At 45.4% G+C, this 18,334-nt stretch overlaps 3 protein-coding genes across 3 annotated transcripts; 2 read left to right on the top strand and 1 right to left on the bottom strand.

The window, feature by feature from the left end:
• Positions 1 to 8,078: 8,078 nt before the first annotated feature.
• LOC4339540 (uncharacterized) lies at positions 8,079 to 10,427 on the bottom strand. Its single transcript, XM_015783375.3, has 8 exons — positions 10,031 to 10,427; positions 9,602 to 9,837; positions 9,294 to 9,365; positions 9,126 to 9,193; positions 8,917 to 9,043; positions 8,756 to 8,836; positions 8,566 to 8,658; positions 8,079 to 8,444 (listed from the first exon to the last, which is right to left on the bottom strand). The coding sequence occupies exons 2-8, from the start codon at positions 9,833 to 9,835 to the stop codon at positions 8,361 to 8,363; spliced, it is 759 nt and encodes a 252-aa protein (XP_015638861.1). The 5' UTR covers positions 9,836 to 9,837; positions 10,031 to 10,427; the 3' UTR covers positions 8,079 to 8,360.
• Positions 10,428 to 11,489: 1,062 nt separating this feature from the next.
• On the top strand, positions 11,490 to 13,992 carry LOC4339539 (guanine nucleotide-binding protein subunit beta-like protein B). The gene is made up of 2 exons (NM_001402622.1): positions 11,490 to 12,460; positions 13,552 to 13,992. Exons 1-2 carry the CDS (start codon positions 11,567 to 11,569, stop codon positions 13,666 to 13,668), a joined length of 1,011 nt encoding a protein of 336 aa, NP_001389551.1. The 5' UTR covers positions 11,490 to 11,566; the 3' UTR covers positions 13,669 to 13,992.
• A 37-nt stretch (positions 13,993 to 14,029) lies between these two features.
• LOC4339538 (beta-1,3-galactosyltransferase pvg3) lies at positions 14,030 to 15,889 on the top strand. Its single transcript, XM_015784516.3, has one exon. It carries the CDS (start codon positions 14,624 to 14,626, stop codon positions 15,695 to 15,697), a length of 1,074 nt encoding a protein of 357 aa, XP_015640002.1. The 5' UTR covers positions 14,030 to 14,623; the 3' UTR covers positions 15,698 to 15,889.
• The last annotated feature ends 2,445 nt before the right edge of the window (positions 15,890 to 18,334 follow it).

The raw sequence follows: 18,334 nt of genomic DNA, 5'->3' as shown, positions 1-18,334 counted from the left end.
AGGAGAAATGAATGACAACTTAACTCGTCCATTCACTGACGAGGAGATTGGAGATGCTCTGTTCCAGATAGGTCCTCTCAAGGCGCCAGGATCAGACTGTTTTCCGGCCCGATTTTTTCAGAAGAATTGGGCGGTCATGAAAAAGGATGTATGTGAAGCCGTTAAGAAGTTCTTCGAGAATGGTGAGATGCAGGAAGGAGTGAATGACACAGTCATTGTTATGATTCCAAAGAAGAATTCGGCGGAGGAGATGAAGGATTTCAAACCCATAAGTCTATGTAATGTCGTATATAAAGTGGTCGCAAAATGCTTGGTCAGCAGGCTCCGACCATTATTGCAGGACATTATCTCTGAATCTCAGAGTGCTTTTGTACCGGGGCGGTTGATTACGGATAATGCACTTATTGCGTTCGAATGCTTCCACGCCATACATAAGTGTACCAGGGAGAATCAGAATTTCTGTGCACTTAAACTTGACCTGTCAAAGACATATGACAGAGTAGACTGGGGTTTTTTAAATGGGGTGATGCAAAGGATGGGTTTTGGAGATGTTTGGAGGAAGTGGATAATGGCCTGTGTGACATCTGTTCGTTACAGTGTCCGGCTAAATGGTAATATGACAGAGCCTTTCTGCCCAACAAGAGGGTTAAGGCAAGGGGATCCCCTGAGCCCATATCTGTTTCTATTCATTGCGGATGGCTTGTCCAAAATTTTAGAGAGAAGAAAGGTGGAAGGACTTATACAGCCTTTGAAGGTCTGTCGTGCTGCCCCACTGCCCCAGGTGTGAGTCACCTTCTTTTTGCTGATGATAGCTTGCTTTTCTTTAAAGCTAATATTGATCAAGCAACAAGAATAAAGGAGGCTTTGGATCTATTTGAGAGAAGCACAGGACAGTTAATCAACCCAAGTAAGTGCTCCCTTCTGTTCTCTGAATTTTGTCCACAGATTGCACAGGAGGAAATTAAAATTGTGCTTCAAGTCGAAAGATCCAGTTTCGAGGAGAAATACTTGGGCTTACTGTTAAATATGTGATCCAAATTTTGGGTCCACAATATATTCGGATTAGTTTTCTAGTAGAACTTCATATCTATCCTATTAGGTGTCCTTCTATTATCCCCTATATATACTCTTGTAAGCCATATGGGAAGGGGTGACGTTCCCATTGTTATTCCCCTACGTTTGTAATCATCTACCCTATAGTGATCATTACCGGTTGGCGTCCGTGGTTTTTTCCCGCAAGGGTTTTCCACGTAAAATTTATATCTTCGTTGTGCATCTATTTTCATAACAAGTGGTATCAGAGCATTGGAGATCGATCTACTACAGTCCCGGCCACCGGCGATTTTTTCCGATTGAAGAAATCGATCTAATCGGCGGCACGCGTCGTCGTGTTCGTCGTTCCGTCGAAATTCTGTTCAGCGAAATCCAATCCAAAGCGGAGTCGACTTCGTCCTTCCTGCCGTGCGAGAATCAGAGCAGCAGCAGCGCACGCGTCAGGAGAGGAAAAGCAAGCAGAGAGAAAACCTTCCATCTGCAGTGCACGTTCACCGAGGAAAAGTAGGGCAGAAGCCAGAAGCCATCGAGATAGGAGCAGAGCGCTCCTGTACATGTGAATTTTTATTCACGTTGAAATTGCTACGCGCACACAAGCTTGTCTACCAGGAAGTTTCAGATCTATACTACGTGCACACGAGAAGTGTACCAGGTTTCGTGTTTTTTGATAGTTTACCCTAATTTCTTACTAGCAAATTTCAGGATTAATTCCCATGGCGAGTTTGAAGTATGATCTACCGCTCCTGGACCGAGACACAAGATTCTCACTTTGGCAAGTGAAGATGCGAGCCGTTCTTGCACAACAAGACCTCGATGATGCGCTTTCTGGATTTGACAAGAGGACACAGGATTGGTCCAACGATGAGAAGAAAAGGGATCGTAAGGCTATGTCATATATTCATCTTCATCTATCTAACAATATTTTGCAGGAGGTGCTTAAGGAGGAGACAGCCGCTGGGCTGTAGTTGAAGCTGGAACAGATATGCATGACTAAGGATCTGACCAGTAAGATGCACCTAAAGCAAAAGTTATTTTTGCACAAGTTGCAAGATGATGGGTCTGTGATGGACCATCTCTCCGCTTTCAAGGAAATTGTTGCTGACCTTGAGTCTATGGAGGTAAAGTATGATGAAGAGGATTTAGGCCTTATTCTATTGTGTTCATTGCCTAGCTCATATGCAAACTTCAGGGATACTATACTTTATAGCCGTGATACTCTAACTTTGAAAGAAGTTTATGATGCTTTGCATGCCAAAGAAAAGATGAAGAAGATGGTACCCTCTGAAGGTTCAAATTCACAAGCAGAAGGCTTGGTTGTTCGGGGTAGGCAACAGGAGAAGAACACAAACAACAAATCAAGAGATAAAAGCTCAAGTATCTACCGTGGGAGATCAAAGTCCAGAGGCAGGTATAAGTCATGCAAATACTGCAAGAGAGATGGACATGATATCTCTGAGTGTTGGAAGCTACAGGATAAAGACAAGAGAACCAGAAAATATATACCAAAAGGTAAGAAAGAAGAGGAAGGTAAAGCCGCAGTTGTTACTGATGAGAAGTCTGATGCAGAATTGCTTGTTGCTTATGCTGGTTGTGCACAAACTAGTGACCAGTGGATTCTTGATACTGCATGCACCTATCACATGTGCCCGAATAGGGATTGGTTTGCCACCTATGAAGCTGTTCAAGGTGGTACTGTTTTGATGGGTGATGATACACCATGCGAGGTTGCAGGTATTGGAACAGTTCAGATCAAGATGTTTGATGGCTGTATTAGAACATTATTAGATGTGCGGCATATTCCAAATTTGAAGAGAAGTCTCATCTCTTTATGTACTCTTGATCGCAAAGGGTACAAATATTCCGGTGGAGACGGAATTTTGAAGGTAACTAAAGGCTCTCTTGTTGTGATGAAAGCTGATATTAAATATGCCAACCTGTACCATCTGCGAGGTACAACTATATTAGGTAATGTTGCAGCAGTTTCTGATTCGTTATCTAATTCCGATGCTACTAATCTTTGGCATATGCGTCTTGGGCATATGAGTGAAATTGGTTTGGCAGAATTGAGCAAGCGAGGATTGCTAGATGGACAAAGCATCGGGAAGCTTAAATTTTGTGAGCATTGCATCTTTGGCAAGCATAAGAGGGTGAAGTTCAACACATCTACACATACTACTGAAGGTATTCTTGATTATGTGCATTCTGATTTATGGGGGCCTGCTCGTAAGACATCTTTTGGAGGTGCTCGTTACATGATGACTATCGTTGATGATTATTCGCGAAAAGTTTGGCCTTATTTCTTGAAGCACAAATATCAAGCTTTTGATGTGTTTAAAGAGTGGAAAACTATGGTTGAAAGACAAACTGAAAGGAAGGTGAAAATCCTTCGTACTGACAATGGGATGGAGTTATGTTCTAAGATATTTAAATCATATTGCAAGTCTGAAGGCATTGTGCGTCACTACACCGTTCCTCACACACCTCAACAAAACGGCGTAGCAGAGCGTATGAACAGGACAATTATATCAAAGGCCCGTTGTATGTTGTCTAATGCAAGTTTGCCTAAACAGTTTTGGGCGGAAGCCGTTTCCACTGCTTGTTATCTTATAAATCGATCACCTAGCTATGCCATTGATAAGAAGACTCCAATTGAGGTATGGTCTGGTTCCCCAGCAAATTATTCAGACTTAAGAGTATTTGGTTGTACTGCTTATGCTCATGTTGATAATGGTAAATTGGAGCCTAGAGTTATTAAGTGCATTTTTCTTGGTTATCTGTCTGGTGTAAAAGGCTATAAGTTATGGTGTCCTGAAACTAAAAAGGTTGTGATTAGTAGAAACGTTGTCTTCCATGAATCAATTATGTTACATGACAAACCTTCTACTAATGTTCCTGTTGAGAGTCAGGAGAAAGTAAGTGTGCAGGTGGAGCACTTGATCAGTTCAGGGCATGCACCAGAAAAAGAAGATGTTGCTATTAATCAAGATGCACCTGTTATTGAAGATTCAGATTCTTCTATTGTTCAGCAGTCTCCAAAACGTTCTATTGCAAAAGATAGGCCCAAAAGAAATACTAAACCTCCTCGAAGATATATTGAAGAAGCGAACATAGTTGCTTATGCTTTGAGTGTGGCAGAAGAAATTGAAGGTAATGCCGAACCTTCTACATATTCTGATGCTATTGTTTCTGATGATTGCAATAGATGGATAACTGCTATGCATGATGAGATGGAGTCACTTGAAAAGAATCATTCTTGGGAATTGGAGAAGTTGCCAAAGGAGAAGAAACCTATCCGTTGCAAGTGGATCTTCAAAAGAAAGGAAGGTATGTCTCCAAGTGATGAGGCAAGATACAAAGCAAGGCTAGTTGCTAAAGGTTATAGCCAGATTCCAGGTATTGATTTCAATGATGTCTTTTCCCCTGTTGTGAAGCATAGTTCAATTCGCACTCTACTCAGTATTGTTGCAATGCATGATTATGAACTAGAGCAAATGGATGTTAAGACTGCATTTTTACATGGGGAGTTAGAAGAGGACATTTATATGGAGCAACCTGAAGGTTTTGTTGTTCCTGGAAAAGAGAACCTAGTCTGTAGGTTGAAGAAATCTCTTTATGGGTTGAAGCAGTCACCTAGACAGTGGTATAAGAGATTTGACTCTTTCATGCTTTCTCAGAAGTTTAGAAGATCCAATTATGATAGCTGTGTTTATCTCAAAGTTGTTGATGGTTCAGCTATATATTTGCTTCTTTACGTCGATGATATGTTGATTGCTGCAAAAGATAAATCAGAGATAGCAAAGTTGAAGGCACAATTGAGTAGTGAATTTGAGATGAAGGATTTGGGTGCAGCGAAGAAAATTCTCGGTATGGAAATTACTAGAGAAAGACATTCTGGCAAGTTATATCTTAGTCAGAAATGTTATATTGAAAAAGTTCTTCATCGTTTCAATATGCATGATGCAAAACTAGTGAGTACTCTTTTAGCTGCACATTTCAGATTATCTTCAGATTTATGTCCACAGTCAGCTTACGATATTGAGTACATGTCTAGAGTTCCTTATTCAAGTGCAGTTAGTTCACTTATGTATGCAATGGTATGTTCTCGTCCTGACTTATCACATGCATTAAGTGTTGTCAGTAGATACATGGCTAATCCTGGCAAAGAGCATTGGAAAGCTGTTCAATGGATTTTCAGATACCTACGTGGTACATCTAGTGCTTGTCTGCAGTTTGGGAGATCTAGTGATGGACTTGTTGGTTATGTGGATTCAGATTTTGCTGGAGATTTGGATAGGAGAAGATCGCTCACAGGTTATGTTTTCACTGTTGGAGGATGTGCTGTTAGTTGGAAGGCAAGTTTACAAGCAACTGTTGCCTTATCTACTACTGAAGCAGAGTACATGGCTATTTCTGAAGCTTGTAAAGAAGTTATTTGGCTTAGAGGTTTGTACACTGAGCTTTGTGGAGTTACGTCTTGCATTAATATATTTTGTGATAGTCAAAGTGCAATATGCCTTACAAAGGATCAGATGTTCCATGAGAGAACAAAGCACATTGATTTGAGATATCACTTTATTCGAGGTGTGATTGCTGAAGGTGATGTCAAGGTATGCAAGATAAGTACTCATGATAACCCAGTTGATATGATGACAAAGCCAGTTCCTGCTACTAAGTTTGAGCTTTGCTCAAGCTTGGTTGGTGTTACAGTATAGTCCTAGAGACTATTTGGCGCGCGGTGATTTTACCTACATGAGGTATCTTTGGTGATTGATGTTTTTATGCTACAAGAGGAAATTCGTCTCAAGGTGGAGATTGTTAAATATGTGATCCGAATTTTGGGCCCACAATATATTCAGATTAGTTTCCTAGTATGACTTCATGTCTATCCTATTAGGTGTCCTTCTATTATCCCCTATATATACTCTTGTAAGCCATATGGGAAGGGGTGACGTTCCCATTGTTATTCCCCTACGTTTGTAATCATCTACTCTATAGTGATCATTGCCGGTCGGCGTCCGTGGTTTTTTCCCGCAAGGGTTTTCCACGTAAAATTTGTGTCTCCGTTGTGCATCTATTTTCATAACACTTACCAATGCCGGAAGGGAGAATGAAGGCAGAGCAATTTCAACCAATAAAAGAACGATTTGCAAAGCGACTAACATATTGGAGTGAAAGGTTTCTGTCTGCGGCTGGAAAAGAAGCCTTGATAAAAAGTGTGGCCCAAGCCCTGCCAACATACACAATGGGTGTGTTTAAAATGCCGGAAAGATTTTGCGAGGAGTATGAACAGATGGTGAGGAACTTTTGGTGGGGACATGATAAAGGAGAACGGAAGGTACACTGGATTGGATGGGAAAAGTTAATGAGTCCCAAACTATTCGGAGGACTTGGTTTCCGAGACATTAGATGCTTTAACCAAGCCTTACTAGCAAGGCAGGCATGGAGACTGCTCGACAATCCAGATAGTTTGTGTGCTCGGGTGCTAAAGGCGAAGTACTATCCAAATGGATCACTAATTGATACGGCCTTCCCTTCAGGTTCATCACCGACTTGGAAGGGCATCGAGTATGGACTAGAGTTACTGAAGAAAGGCTTGATTTGGAGAATAGGAGATAGGCGTCAAATTAAAATCTGGAGGAGTCAATGGGTTGCACATGGGGAAAACCCAGTGATTCTGCAGAAGAAAGCTTGGAATCGTCTCAAGTATGTACATGAGCTCATGTTGCCGGAAACCAAAACGTGGAATGAGCCTTTAATCAGACATATAGTCCAGGAAAATGATGCATCTGGAATTCTGAAGATCAAAATACCTAGAAGGGAGATGACGGACTTTCCAGCATGGCACCTTGAGAAGACATGAATTTTCACTATCAGGAGCGCCTACAGGTTAGCATGGAATCAATCAGGGAAGGTTCGTGTGGAAGCTTCATCTGGTACGGCGACAAATGGTGAAAGGAAGATCTGGAAGAATATATGGCAAACAAATGTTCAACCAAAAGTGAGAATTTTTGCCTGGAAGCTTGCCCAGGACAGATTGCCCACTTGGGGAAATAAGAGAAAGAGAAAGATAAAACAGAGTGGCATATGCCCGATTTGCGGGATGACTGAAGAGAACGGTTTTCATGCTACGGTGGAGTGCACTCTAGCTAGAGGCTTACGGGAGGCAATGAGAGCACATTGGGTGTTGCCGGCTGAAAGGAGTTTTGCATATACAGGGCCGGACTGGCTATTAGTGCTGTTGGATAGTCTGCAGAGTACATAAAAGGAGCATGTTATGTATTTACTCTGGAGAGTCTGGCACCTGCGAAACGACATGATCCATGGCAAAGGAAGTGCATCAATTGCTGAATCAGTCAGTTTCTTGGTTAGTTATGAAGGCCAACTGTTGCCAATCCGACAACGAGAAGATGACAAGAAAGGAAAGGGTCCTATGTACAGGGAACCGAACCAGATATCTCTATCTACAAGTATCAACAAACTGACTGACAAATGGTGTCCACCGCCGGAGCGCTTCGCTAAGCTGAATGTTGATGCAGGGTTTAGGGAAGAAACCGGGGATGCTAGTGTCGGGTTTATATTCAGAGATTGCAGGGGTTTAGTGCTACTGGCGGCCCATAGAACCCTGCATCAATGTGGTTCAGCTGCCTAGGCAGAGGCGCTAGCATGTCTGGAGGGGATCAGAGCGGCGGTTGACTTGATTCACATGCCCATTGTGCTGGAGATGGACAATGCAGAAATTGTTAGAGATTTAATGAGGCATGATCAGTTGAAATCGGCCTGGGCGACGACGATTGAAGAGATTAAAGGAGTGATGCAATGCCTTCAGCAAGTGCAAGTGCACAAGATAAAGAGAGAAGCAAATAGGGTAGCACCTGTTTTAGCACAAATGGCAATGTGTTCTAGGTCCTGCGCGGAGTGGAGGTTGTGTGCTCCCGCAAGAATTCTAGATTTATTAAATCAGGAGTGTAACCCTTTATTTAAGCATTAATAAAGCTCTCTCTTTACCCTCAAAAAAAAATCTCATGTTACTTTCAACTTAAGCAGGTACATCAGCTGTACCCATTTTCATCGTGTATTGTCTGTATTCTTCTTATGTACAGTAATCTCACTTCATCTTGATTTACTTAAGAAGCGAGTGGCCGCTTACGCATGCACTTTTTTTTTCACAATATTTACAAAGAGCAACTACTCACACATCACACCAATGTCTTGCATATCTTCGTATCTTGATCGCACATCTTGAGCCCAAAACCTCATCCAAGTGACATGCCTTTGTATATACACGTACACATGTTCCATCTCTGAACTTATTGGATGCTGATGACATGCTGTCGCCGCGGTGACTGTGGCGCCTGCTGGTTGATGTTCACCGCAGCAGCAGCGTCTGAAATCTGGCAATTGCATTTTCTGACGGTTAGATTGCAGTGTGAAACAAGCTGCATGGATTGTTCAGCAGCATTGAACTGCAGATTGTGTCTTTTATATCAAGAATTCAGAATGAGGTTGGTGAACCTGCCGCTGGTTGCGTCGATGAAGCAGTTCAGTTAAGGACAGCAAGATGATGTACACAGGTATAACGATTCCAGCCGTTCTAAGCATCAGCAGCTGGTTCAGAAGCATGATTTTGGCTCAAATAATCAATCATCAAAGTAGTAGGGTAATATCAATATGTGTGCTATTATCTGAGAATTCAGAGAATTACAGTGATCATTGCGACGGTGTAAGCATCGTGATCACCGAGGAAAACCGAGATTGCGTCGTGGAGTAGCAAGAGTACCATCAGCTGATGAATTTGAGTGTGTCTGAATGTTAATTTTTGGTGGTGGCACGAAATGATGATTCTTTTTTTTTTCAGGCACTTACAGTTAGAGCAACTATGCGACAATAGATTACACCTTTTGGGTTGGGGAGTTCAGGATCGTAGCTTGTTGAGGCAGCAGCACTTCGGTCTGTGTTTTGCATGACCTGTGCTTGAATGTAACCAGGAGTTCTGCAAATGATAAAGCTTGAGATGATCCATGTCTAATCAGAAGCTCAGAATCGTGCTTCTTTTGTGATGATACATCAATTACCTGAAGAAAATTGAGTTTCTTCCATGTTGAAACAACTTTGCAGGTGCTGTGTAGTTTGGTGTGTATTGCTGTATCCACAGAAATACAGGCTACTATATGTTAATTTCTTTGTAGGAGCAACTTGTTTTGAGATGGCCATGAGTACTAGGTGTTCGGTGAAAATTTCACCTGTAAGCATATCTCACATATGGTGTCTCCCTTCTCATCACACCACCTCTGAATGCATTTGCGATGAGCATACTGAAAGAAACATGTATATAGCACTGTTACAAAATTTATTTCGCAGCACTACTACAGATTAAGAGGTCTGAAATACAGGAACAAAATTTATCATAAGCCTAAAAATATCCTGTGCAGAAGCAAAATACGTTGATGGCCTAAATAGATTCCTTGACCAATAAAGTTGTTTAACAACTAAATCTGGCATACCCCGAATTGCAGAAACGGAATTTAATTAGTTTGATACTGAATTTTACCTTCAAGCTGCCCCTGCAGGAGCAAGGGGTCTCCATGTAGGTCTGATCATCCTCTTCCTGGCAAATTCTACATTCTACAAGAACACCACTCTTCTCCCTCTCATCTTGAACATCATTATGTTCAGAAGCAATCACTGAAGAAGGCATGGCAGCAGCAGAGGCCTCATCAATGGCAGACTGAACAGTCGATTCCGTTAGCAACCGGCCGGCCATTACTGCAAAGTGGTCCGCCATCCCTGAGAAAGTTAAGAAAATCCAAGCACAATAAAGATCAAATCAGAACACATCGTTTACAAATACAAATATGAATGTAATTTGCAAGAAAAAAAAAGCAAATTGTGTATCTGAACATGTTTATCTGACGGCTCAAGATGATTCTTTTCCATTTCACGAAGAAGTGAGCAATTGAGCATAGCAAACGATCATTACCTGCAATTGCAGTTCAAAACAGAGAAAAATCAAGGCATGAGCTTCCTCGACAATTCGAGGAGGTGAGCAAATGCAGAGGCCAAGAAAGGCCAGGAGGAAATAGCAGCTACAAGAGGAGGCTTGCAATGGGGGATTTGGATATCTGAAGACTGAAACATTGGGAGATTGTATAGAGAGAAGCAAGAGATGGAGTAGTTGCCTGTATTATTATTGCCTCTTTGCTTGCTTCTGAGACTTCTTTTTTTCCTGATTATGCTTTAGCTTCTGATATGCTTTAGTTGTTCATGCAGAAAGGGAACCAAAAGCATTAGAGAAATTTGACAGCAAAAACGGAATGATGCTTATTGACTCAAGAAAGCTATTCTTTTCGAGCAAAACTCAAGGAATGAAGGCACTTGACCACAATTGCAGGGGAAGGTTTGCATCATCAAGTCATACTATATTGCCATTTGCCTAAGGCTCAGGATTACCCTCTACCAACGCAAACCTATCTTACAACTGCAGAGTTAAAAGAATAAAAAAAACTCGTTGATTCTGATACATCTTTCGGTTGCCTTTCTTTCTGAATTTTGACATCACTTTTGCAATGTGATTTGCTGGTTTGGATAGTGGAGAAGTTGACAGGTGCAGATGTTCAATGGTGGATTAGGCCTCTCTATGGCTTTTAGGAATTTATTATTATTTACGTATATCTAATCCCAAAAGCGAGGATTCTCTTGCAGCTTCTACTGCTAGTATGATTTCACAGTGTTTATCTAGGTGTATTATTCCACACGTGTTGCACCGGATTGTAATTGAAGCTCCAGAGTGACGTCAGACGGTCAGAGTGAGAACCCCGCAAAAAAAAAAAAAAGTTTCACGGCGAAACATAGGGCTCTTCACCAATCCGGCCCAATGAGCCCAAGCAGAAGAACTCATTGGTCCACCAAAGTCTTCGATATTTCGGAAAGAAAATTAAGATACTGCAAGCCTGCATCGTATTTTTCAAATTTCAATTCACACTATCTCTCACAGCTCACATCCAAATTGAACAGTCCTATCCTAAAAAAAAAATTGAACGGACACAGCATCACTTGAAATTCTGAGTTGAATGGTGCACCTTGTTTTCAATGTTTTCATAGTTTGATCCGCACTGTATTTTTCACAGATACTTCCATCGTCAAAAAAACGAATTTAAAATTGGATGTGACATATTCTAGTAATCCATTAACACAATAAAACTATGATAAAACTACTGAAAAAAATATCTAAATTGAACGGGCGCAGTATAACTTATTCAACGAAATACCCGATTATTTAGAGTTCATAGGTCGACGAAAGAAAAAAAAAGAAGACATACACTCTTGGCCGTTCGATCCCATCCGACGGTCAGGATATCCCGTCCACGTCTCTAGCCCAGATAAACCCTACCCCCCCACTCCTCCCGACTATAAATTCCTCGGCTTCTCCCCTCCGCCGCCTCCTCTCCTAGCCTTCCCCTCCTCCGCCGCCGCCATCTGCCGTCGAGAGCCCCGGTTGCCCACCCCCGCGGCGACGATGGCGGGCCAGGAGTCGCTCACCCTGGCGGGCGTCCTGCGCGGCCACAACGACATGGTGACGGCGATCGCGGCGCCGATTGACAACTCGCCCTTCATCGTCTCCTCCTCCCGCGACAAGTCGCTGCTGGTGTGGGACATCACCAACCCGTCCACCGCCGTGGCCACGGATCCCGAGGCGGCCCCGCCGGAGTACGGCGTCTCGTACCGCCGCCTCACCGGCCACTCCCACTTCGTCCAGGACGTCGTCCTCAGCTCCGACGGCCAGTTCGCGCTCTCGGGATCCTGGGACGGCGAGCTCCGCCTCTGGGACCTAGCCACCGGCCGCACCACCCGCCGCTTCGTCGGCCACACCAAGGACGTCCTCTCCGTCGCCTTCTCCGTCGACAACCGCCAGATCGTCTCCGCGGCGCGCGACAACACCATCAAGCTCTGGAACACCCTCGGCGAGTGCAAGTACACCATCGGCGGCGACCATGGCGCCGGCGAGGGCCACACCGGGTGGGTCTCCTGCGTCAGATTCTCCCCCAACCCCATGGCCCCCACCATCGTCTCCGGCTCGTGGGATCGCAGCGTCAAGGTCTGGAACCTCACGAACTGCAAGCTGCGCACCAAGCTCGAGGGCCACAACGGCTACGTCAACGCCGTCGCCGTGAGCCCAGACGGCTCCTTGTGTGCCTCCGGTGGGAAGGACGGAACCACCCTGCTCTGGGATCTCACCGAGGGGAAGATGCTGTACAAGCTCGACGCCGGCGCCATCATCCACTCCCTCTGCTTCTCGCCCAACCGCTACTGGCTCTGCGCCGCGACAGAGGACTCCGTCAAGATCTGGGACCTCGAGTCCAAGCTCGTCATGCAGGACCTCAAGCCAGAAGTCCAGGCCTTCAAGAGCCAGGTATACCTTTTGCACTTTGCCTCTCTCGTTAGCCTTGCTTGTCACATGTATCGTGCATTCGTTGCTGCCTGAATCTGAATAGGATGTACCGCGTGATGCATGTTCTGTCGTTCTGTCTGATTAGGATGTATTGTGTGATTCGTTCCATCGTGGTTCTCGCGTGTTGCATTTTGGATTCCTGGTGCTATTATTGTTACGCCCTTCAATTTATCAGGATCCTCTGTAGTAGGATAGGGTAGTTTTGATGCTTATTAAGCTCATTGCGAGCAGGTTATCCAATTTAACTCACAGCATCATGTTCATGTGGTCAAGCATCACATGTACGTATGTTATCAGCAGGTCATATACATAATTAGTCCCGCTGATTTATATTTCTAGGTACCGAATCCTCTGTTCTGTGTTGATCTAATGATCTAATCAGTTTTATGATCTGTTCTCAGTAATACGTACTCATCAATGATGCTGTTGATGTTTATGCTCATCCCTTCTCCACTGAATTGTATACATGTATTTATATTACTATATACTAAGTAGATATAAAATGCTGCATTTTATTTGTTTACATGTTAGTTTCATCAACCATGGTGCTGATTGGTCCCTCATGTGCCTGTGTAACTATTTGGAAACCAGCATTTCGGTATACCTCTGCATATCCTTGTAGAGCTGTAGCAATATTAGTCTCTGCTATAAGTAATTCAATTTAACTTCAAACTATAATTTGACCGCACCTTCTCACTAGAGTGGTACAGTTTTGACAAAGTTGATCTTTACACCTTGAATTTTGTGTTAGTTTTGCAAACTTTTCTTAATGTTATGTTTTGTTTATTTTCTACCACGGAAACCTTTTCTGTTACAGTTCTCATACCCCTTTTGATTGAGCACATGCAATTTGTTATAGAGGATGTGCATTCTCCTTGAAATCTCAATAGTCCTTAAATTGTTCTATTGTGCACTTTGGCTGTTTCCCCCTAGACTTATATTCTACTGTGCACCTTGTATTAATATGTATTCAATTCTTTAACTGAACTTGATTACGCATTTATTTTCCTTAAAAAGAATGTGTACTGACACCTGCCGTTACATTTGCTTAGATGCTGTACTGCACAAGTTTGAGCTGGAGCGCTGATGGCAGCACCCTCTTCGCTGGCTACACTGATGGAACTATCAGGGTTTGGAAGGTCTCAGGGTTTGGCGGCTATGCAATCTAGGTGGTGAATTTGTTGAAAGGCTTAGGAATCTTAATTTAAACATCGTGATGCCTATCAAGTTTTTGACAGTTCTGAGGCATAACATTTGCCTGGTACTTTCTACTTCATTTTCATTAATTAATGATTAGATTTGCCAATGAGCTTATCGGTACTCTGGAACTATGGAAGAGGATCCTTATGCATATTTTTTGTTTTTGGCTAAGTTGAAAAGATATTAGTTATGCAACTTTCGGAGCCTCATTGCCTAGATGTAAATAATGCTTCATCAATTGCTATTTTCTGATGATTTTGATGGTGCTAATTAGCTTTTCATCTGCCGCTGATACCTTAAATCTTCCATTTGTTTGCCTTATTTTTTATTATCTTTCATTCTGTGGTTTTTACCGTCACCATCAGGTTAGTTTGTTCTGGACATGTACATTGGATGTTATTGCGTTTGTAATATGTGATGTTTATTTAGCCCCTAAAAGCCTCTTAAGTTAAGAAATAGTATGTGGTATAACTACGACAGACCGAATCACCTGGTGTGGCTGTCATCTAGCATAAGCATTGACCGTATTATCTGCATTTCATAATCAACCACAGTGTTCTTCAGTTGGATAATCAACTGTCACCTGCCTTCTGTTTTCAACTGTGACCATCGTCGTCATATCTTGCCTAACCTCTATCATTTTTTAATTTCATCGTCTTCTATGATTGAAATTTTCTCAATGCTTAGTTTCTTATTAAATCTATGATTGGAATTTTTCTCGATGATTAATTACTTATTTAATCTCAAACACATGGTTATGCAATCCTTCACGCAAACTGCGTCCTCGACCAATCCAGTTTCACGACGAAGTCGTCGACCCGAACCTGGTCAATTATTCTTCTTCAGATTCAGAAATCACCATGTATTAGCAACTCTCTTAACTCGTCTAAAATTGCACCAATTCATTCTATCATTGTTGCCGCCATGTCGTCGTCTTCCTCATTGTACAAGCAGCTCGGCCTCGGAGCCGGCTCTCCCGTCTCCGCCTCTCACCTGCTTCTGCTCGTCCTCGGCGCCGGCTTCCTCGCGCTCACCGTCTTCGTCGTCCACCCCAACGAGTTCCGCATCCAGTCTTTCTTCTCCGGCGGCTGCGGCCGTCCTGGCACGGACGCCGCCACCGCCGCCGTTGCTGCCTCGCCGGTCAAGAATGTCAGCGGCGGCGCAAGTGATGCTGCTGCCGCGACCACGGCGGCGCGGTCGCCGGACAACGACGTGAGGGTGCTCATCGGCATCCAGACGCTGCCGAGCAAGTACGAGCGGCGCAACCTGCTGCGGACCATCTACTCGCTCCAGGCCAGGGAGCAGCCGTCCCTCGCCGGCAGCGTCGACGTCCGGTTCGTCTTCTGCAACGTGACGTCCCCCGTCGACGCGGTGCTGGTGTCGCTGGAGGCCATCCGCCACGGCGACATCATCGTCCTCGACTGCGCCGAGAACATGGACAACGGCAAGACGTACACCTTCTTCTCCACCGTGGCGCGCGCCTTCAACTCCAGCGACGGCGAGGGCTCGGGCTCGGGCTCGCCGCCGCCGCCGCGGTACGACTACGTGATGAAGGCCGACGACGACACGTACCTCCGGCTGGCGGCGCTGGTGGAGTCCCTGCGCGGCGCGGCGCGGCGCGACGCGTACTACGGACTCCAGATGCCGTGCGACCGCGAGAACTTCTACCCGTTCCCGCCGTTCATGTCCGGGATGGGGTACGCGCTGTCGTGGGACCTCGTCCAGTGGGTGGCGACGGCGGAGGAGAGCCGGCGCGACCACGTCGGGCCGGAGGACATGTGGACGGGGCGGTGGCTCAACCTCGCCAGCAAGGCCAAGAACCGGTACGACATGTCGCCGCGGATGTACAACTACCGGGGCGCCTCGCCGCCGAGCTGCTTCCGCCGCGACTTCGCCCCGGACACCATCGCCGTCCACATGCTCAAGGACGCCGCCCGCTGGGCCGAGACGCTCCGCTACTTCAACGCCACCGCCGCGCTCCGGCCATCCCACCTCTGAACCGTGTTCTTCTTCTTCGCGCCTTCTCTCTCTCGATCGTTTTCGTGACGGATTCCCGTTGAATTTGGCGGTTGTTGGTTGGTGGCGGGTAGTTGTTGCGCGAAAGCACGGTGGATTGCCCCTGTGTTCCTAGCTGATTTGTTCCAAATTTCTCGAGTTTAAAATAGATATGAAATGGATATTTGTTCGTTAGTGCTTACGTGTTCTTTGATAAACCAAGTATGATTATTACGCTGACGTTTGCAGCGAGAGAAAAAATAACAGGTGTGTGACATCTTCAGAGGAAAATCACGTCTGATAGAGAATGACACACGGTATGGATAGAACGAGCAATGGTTTCGCCACAATCGGGATTGGATTCTAATCTCGAGGGGATGTCCCTTCGGGTACTTTTTTTTCTTTCAAATTCTATATAAATGATTATGAAAAATTCTGAAAAAAAATGTAGAGTATAGTGATATCTATTGGTCCACCAAAAATCAAATTAAAATTCTACCTACACATCAAGAAAAAAAAAGACAACTTCAGATATTATCATATGAACAATGCGCTACTATTAATATGGTGAATTTGTCTTTTATATATCTGAACGTGTGAGTTGAGTTTTATCGTTGATATGGTCCCAGGGTACTAAGCTCAGGAGAGAAGGCCCTCCCCGTATGACGCGTGTCATAAGACTCCTGAAGGAGTCGCGTCCATGCATTAGGAGCGGCCGTCCCCCCCGCGAGGGGGGGGGGGGGGCTCAGAGCGTTCCCCCGCCCGAGGGGTTGAGCCACCCCGAGGCTCTCACCCGGGCGCCGCATGACGGGAGTGTTGGGGTGCGTGAGCGCCGCCCACCTAACCACATTCATGGTTAGCTGAGCAGCCACCTCCCATCGCATTTAATACGACGTAGGGAGCGTAGTGGGTGCGCCTGTAACCCGTCTGCGACCGGTCTATGACCAGGCGATAGACAGATGGGATAGCGGCAGACGCACCCACGCCTCAAGCTCCTGTTAGGCGGCGTGGGGACAGGTATGCCCTGTCCCATCGTGGATAATGAGGAGCCCTATGTCCCCCATCCGGTCAGCAGTAGGCTTGACTGAAAGGGACGTGACCGGGTCCAATGACCTGGTGTGTGTGTGTGTGTGTGCGCCTATGGAGTCGCCGAGCATTAAATACCGAGTGACGGGGGGCTGTCCCTCGTGTCAACCGGAGAGGTTTGATGGGACCCGCATGACGGCTGGCGTACGGATCGCCTCCGGACCAAGGCGCAAGATATGTGCTGAATATAAACAGTATCCACTCTCTCCCCGAGGAAGTGGGGGGTGGCGTGTGTAGTATCCCCTTGAACTATAAAAGGAGGACCACGCCTAGCGGGGATGGGGGATGAAAAAACCGAAGCTTGTAGACTAGAGATTCAGAGACTTTGTAAGCACAAAAGAATCATCATGCACATAGGAGTAGGGTATTACGCTTTATAGTGGGCCGAACCTGTATAATTCTCTGGTTCTCGCTTTCGCCAAGGGACCTAGTCTTCGACTAATCCACCGCACTCGCATCCTAAAAACTCCTCAAGAATTCACCCGTGCCCCCCGCCGAACTTAAAAAAAAAGGGGGGGGCTCTTAGTTCCCCGCTGGAGGGAATCACTCTTCGATAATTTTGGACTTGAGATTTTGTGAAGTTGTATAGATATATTGTATGAGTGTTCTTAAATTTTTTTCAGAATTTTTTATAAACATTTAGATAGTTTTTTTAAGCAAACGAGGGAATATCCCCTCGAGGGGATCCAGATAGTTTCTAGCCACAATCCGTTAGCAGCCAATCTGCATGGGCCGTACATTGAGCCCAACGTCTGTAAAGACGCAATGAGGCCTCACACGACGATGTATGCAGCCCAACAAAACAAAGCCCGATATTGCAGCAAGCGTCAAACATCCAACATCCAGAGTTAATCAAGTCGTCACGTCACTGTTCCAGCCTAGCTAAGCTAGCAACAAACGGGACACCACCCAATGCGATGATGGGTATGGACGAATGATGCCGCTGGCTGCCGAGACAGACAGAGGCCACAAGAATCCGTCGTCGCCGCCGTCGGGTCGGCGAGCAGATGAGATGGGGGCGAAGGAAGAAGTGATCTGATCGGCATCTGCTCGGGCGCCGCTGTCTCGAGTTGAATGGCAACCGCTATCCGATCCGCTGCCGCATGCGACCCGCGGAGCGCCTCGGGACCATACGTTGTGATGGCCAAAAACACCGGATGATACGGAGAAACCAATGAGAGCTAGTCGCGCTCATGTTTCTGCACGAACAGCCAGAAGAGAATTACTCCGCGAATTATGGGTGACACGCCATGTGCGGTGCGATCCTTTGCCTCTCTCAAATTGATTTTAGGAGTACGACTTGTGTGTGTAATTTCTTTTCTCCTAAGCCCACGATGTTGTGCAAATTGTCAAACTAATTTTGTGCCGGTGATCTCAAGTGCTAGGGGGTACTGTTTAGGTGAAAATGAGACCCCCAGGGTTGCTTTTGTTTCAAGCCTAGTAGCGACAAAGTTAGCACCACCCCCCTCCGCTCGTCTCCATCCGCCACACAGACACTCTCTCCCGGCCGTACGCTGCCGATCCGACGGCTCCCACCTCCCCCACCCCGCCGTA

Source organism: Oryza sativa, chromosome 5 (assembly GCF_034140825.1).
Source record: "Oryza sativa Japonica Group chromosome 5, ASM3414082v1".
In the NCBI taxonomy this organism is placed as follows: domain Eukaryota; kingdom Viridiplantae; phylum Streptophyta; class Magnoliopsida; order Poales; family Poaceae; genus Oryza; species Oryza sativa.
The sequence above is the reverse complement of the archived record's forward strand: the minus strand, read 5'-3'. Positions and strand labels throughout refer to the sequence as shown.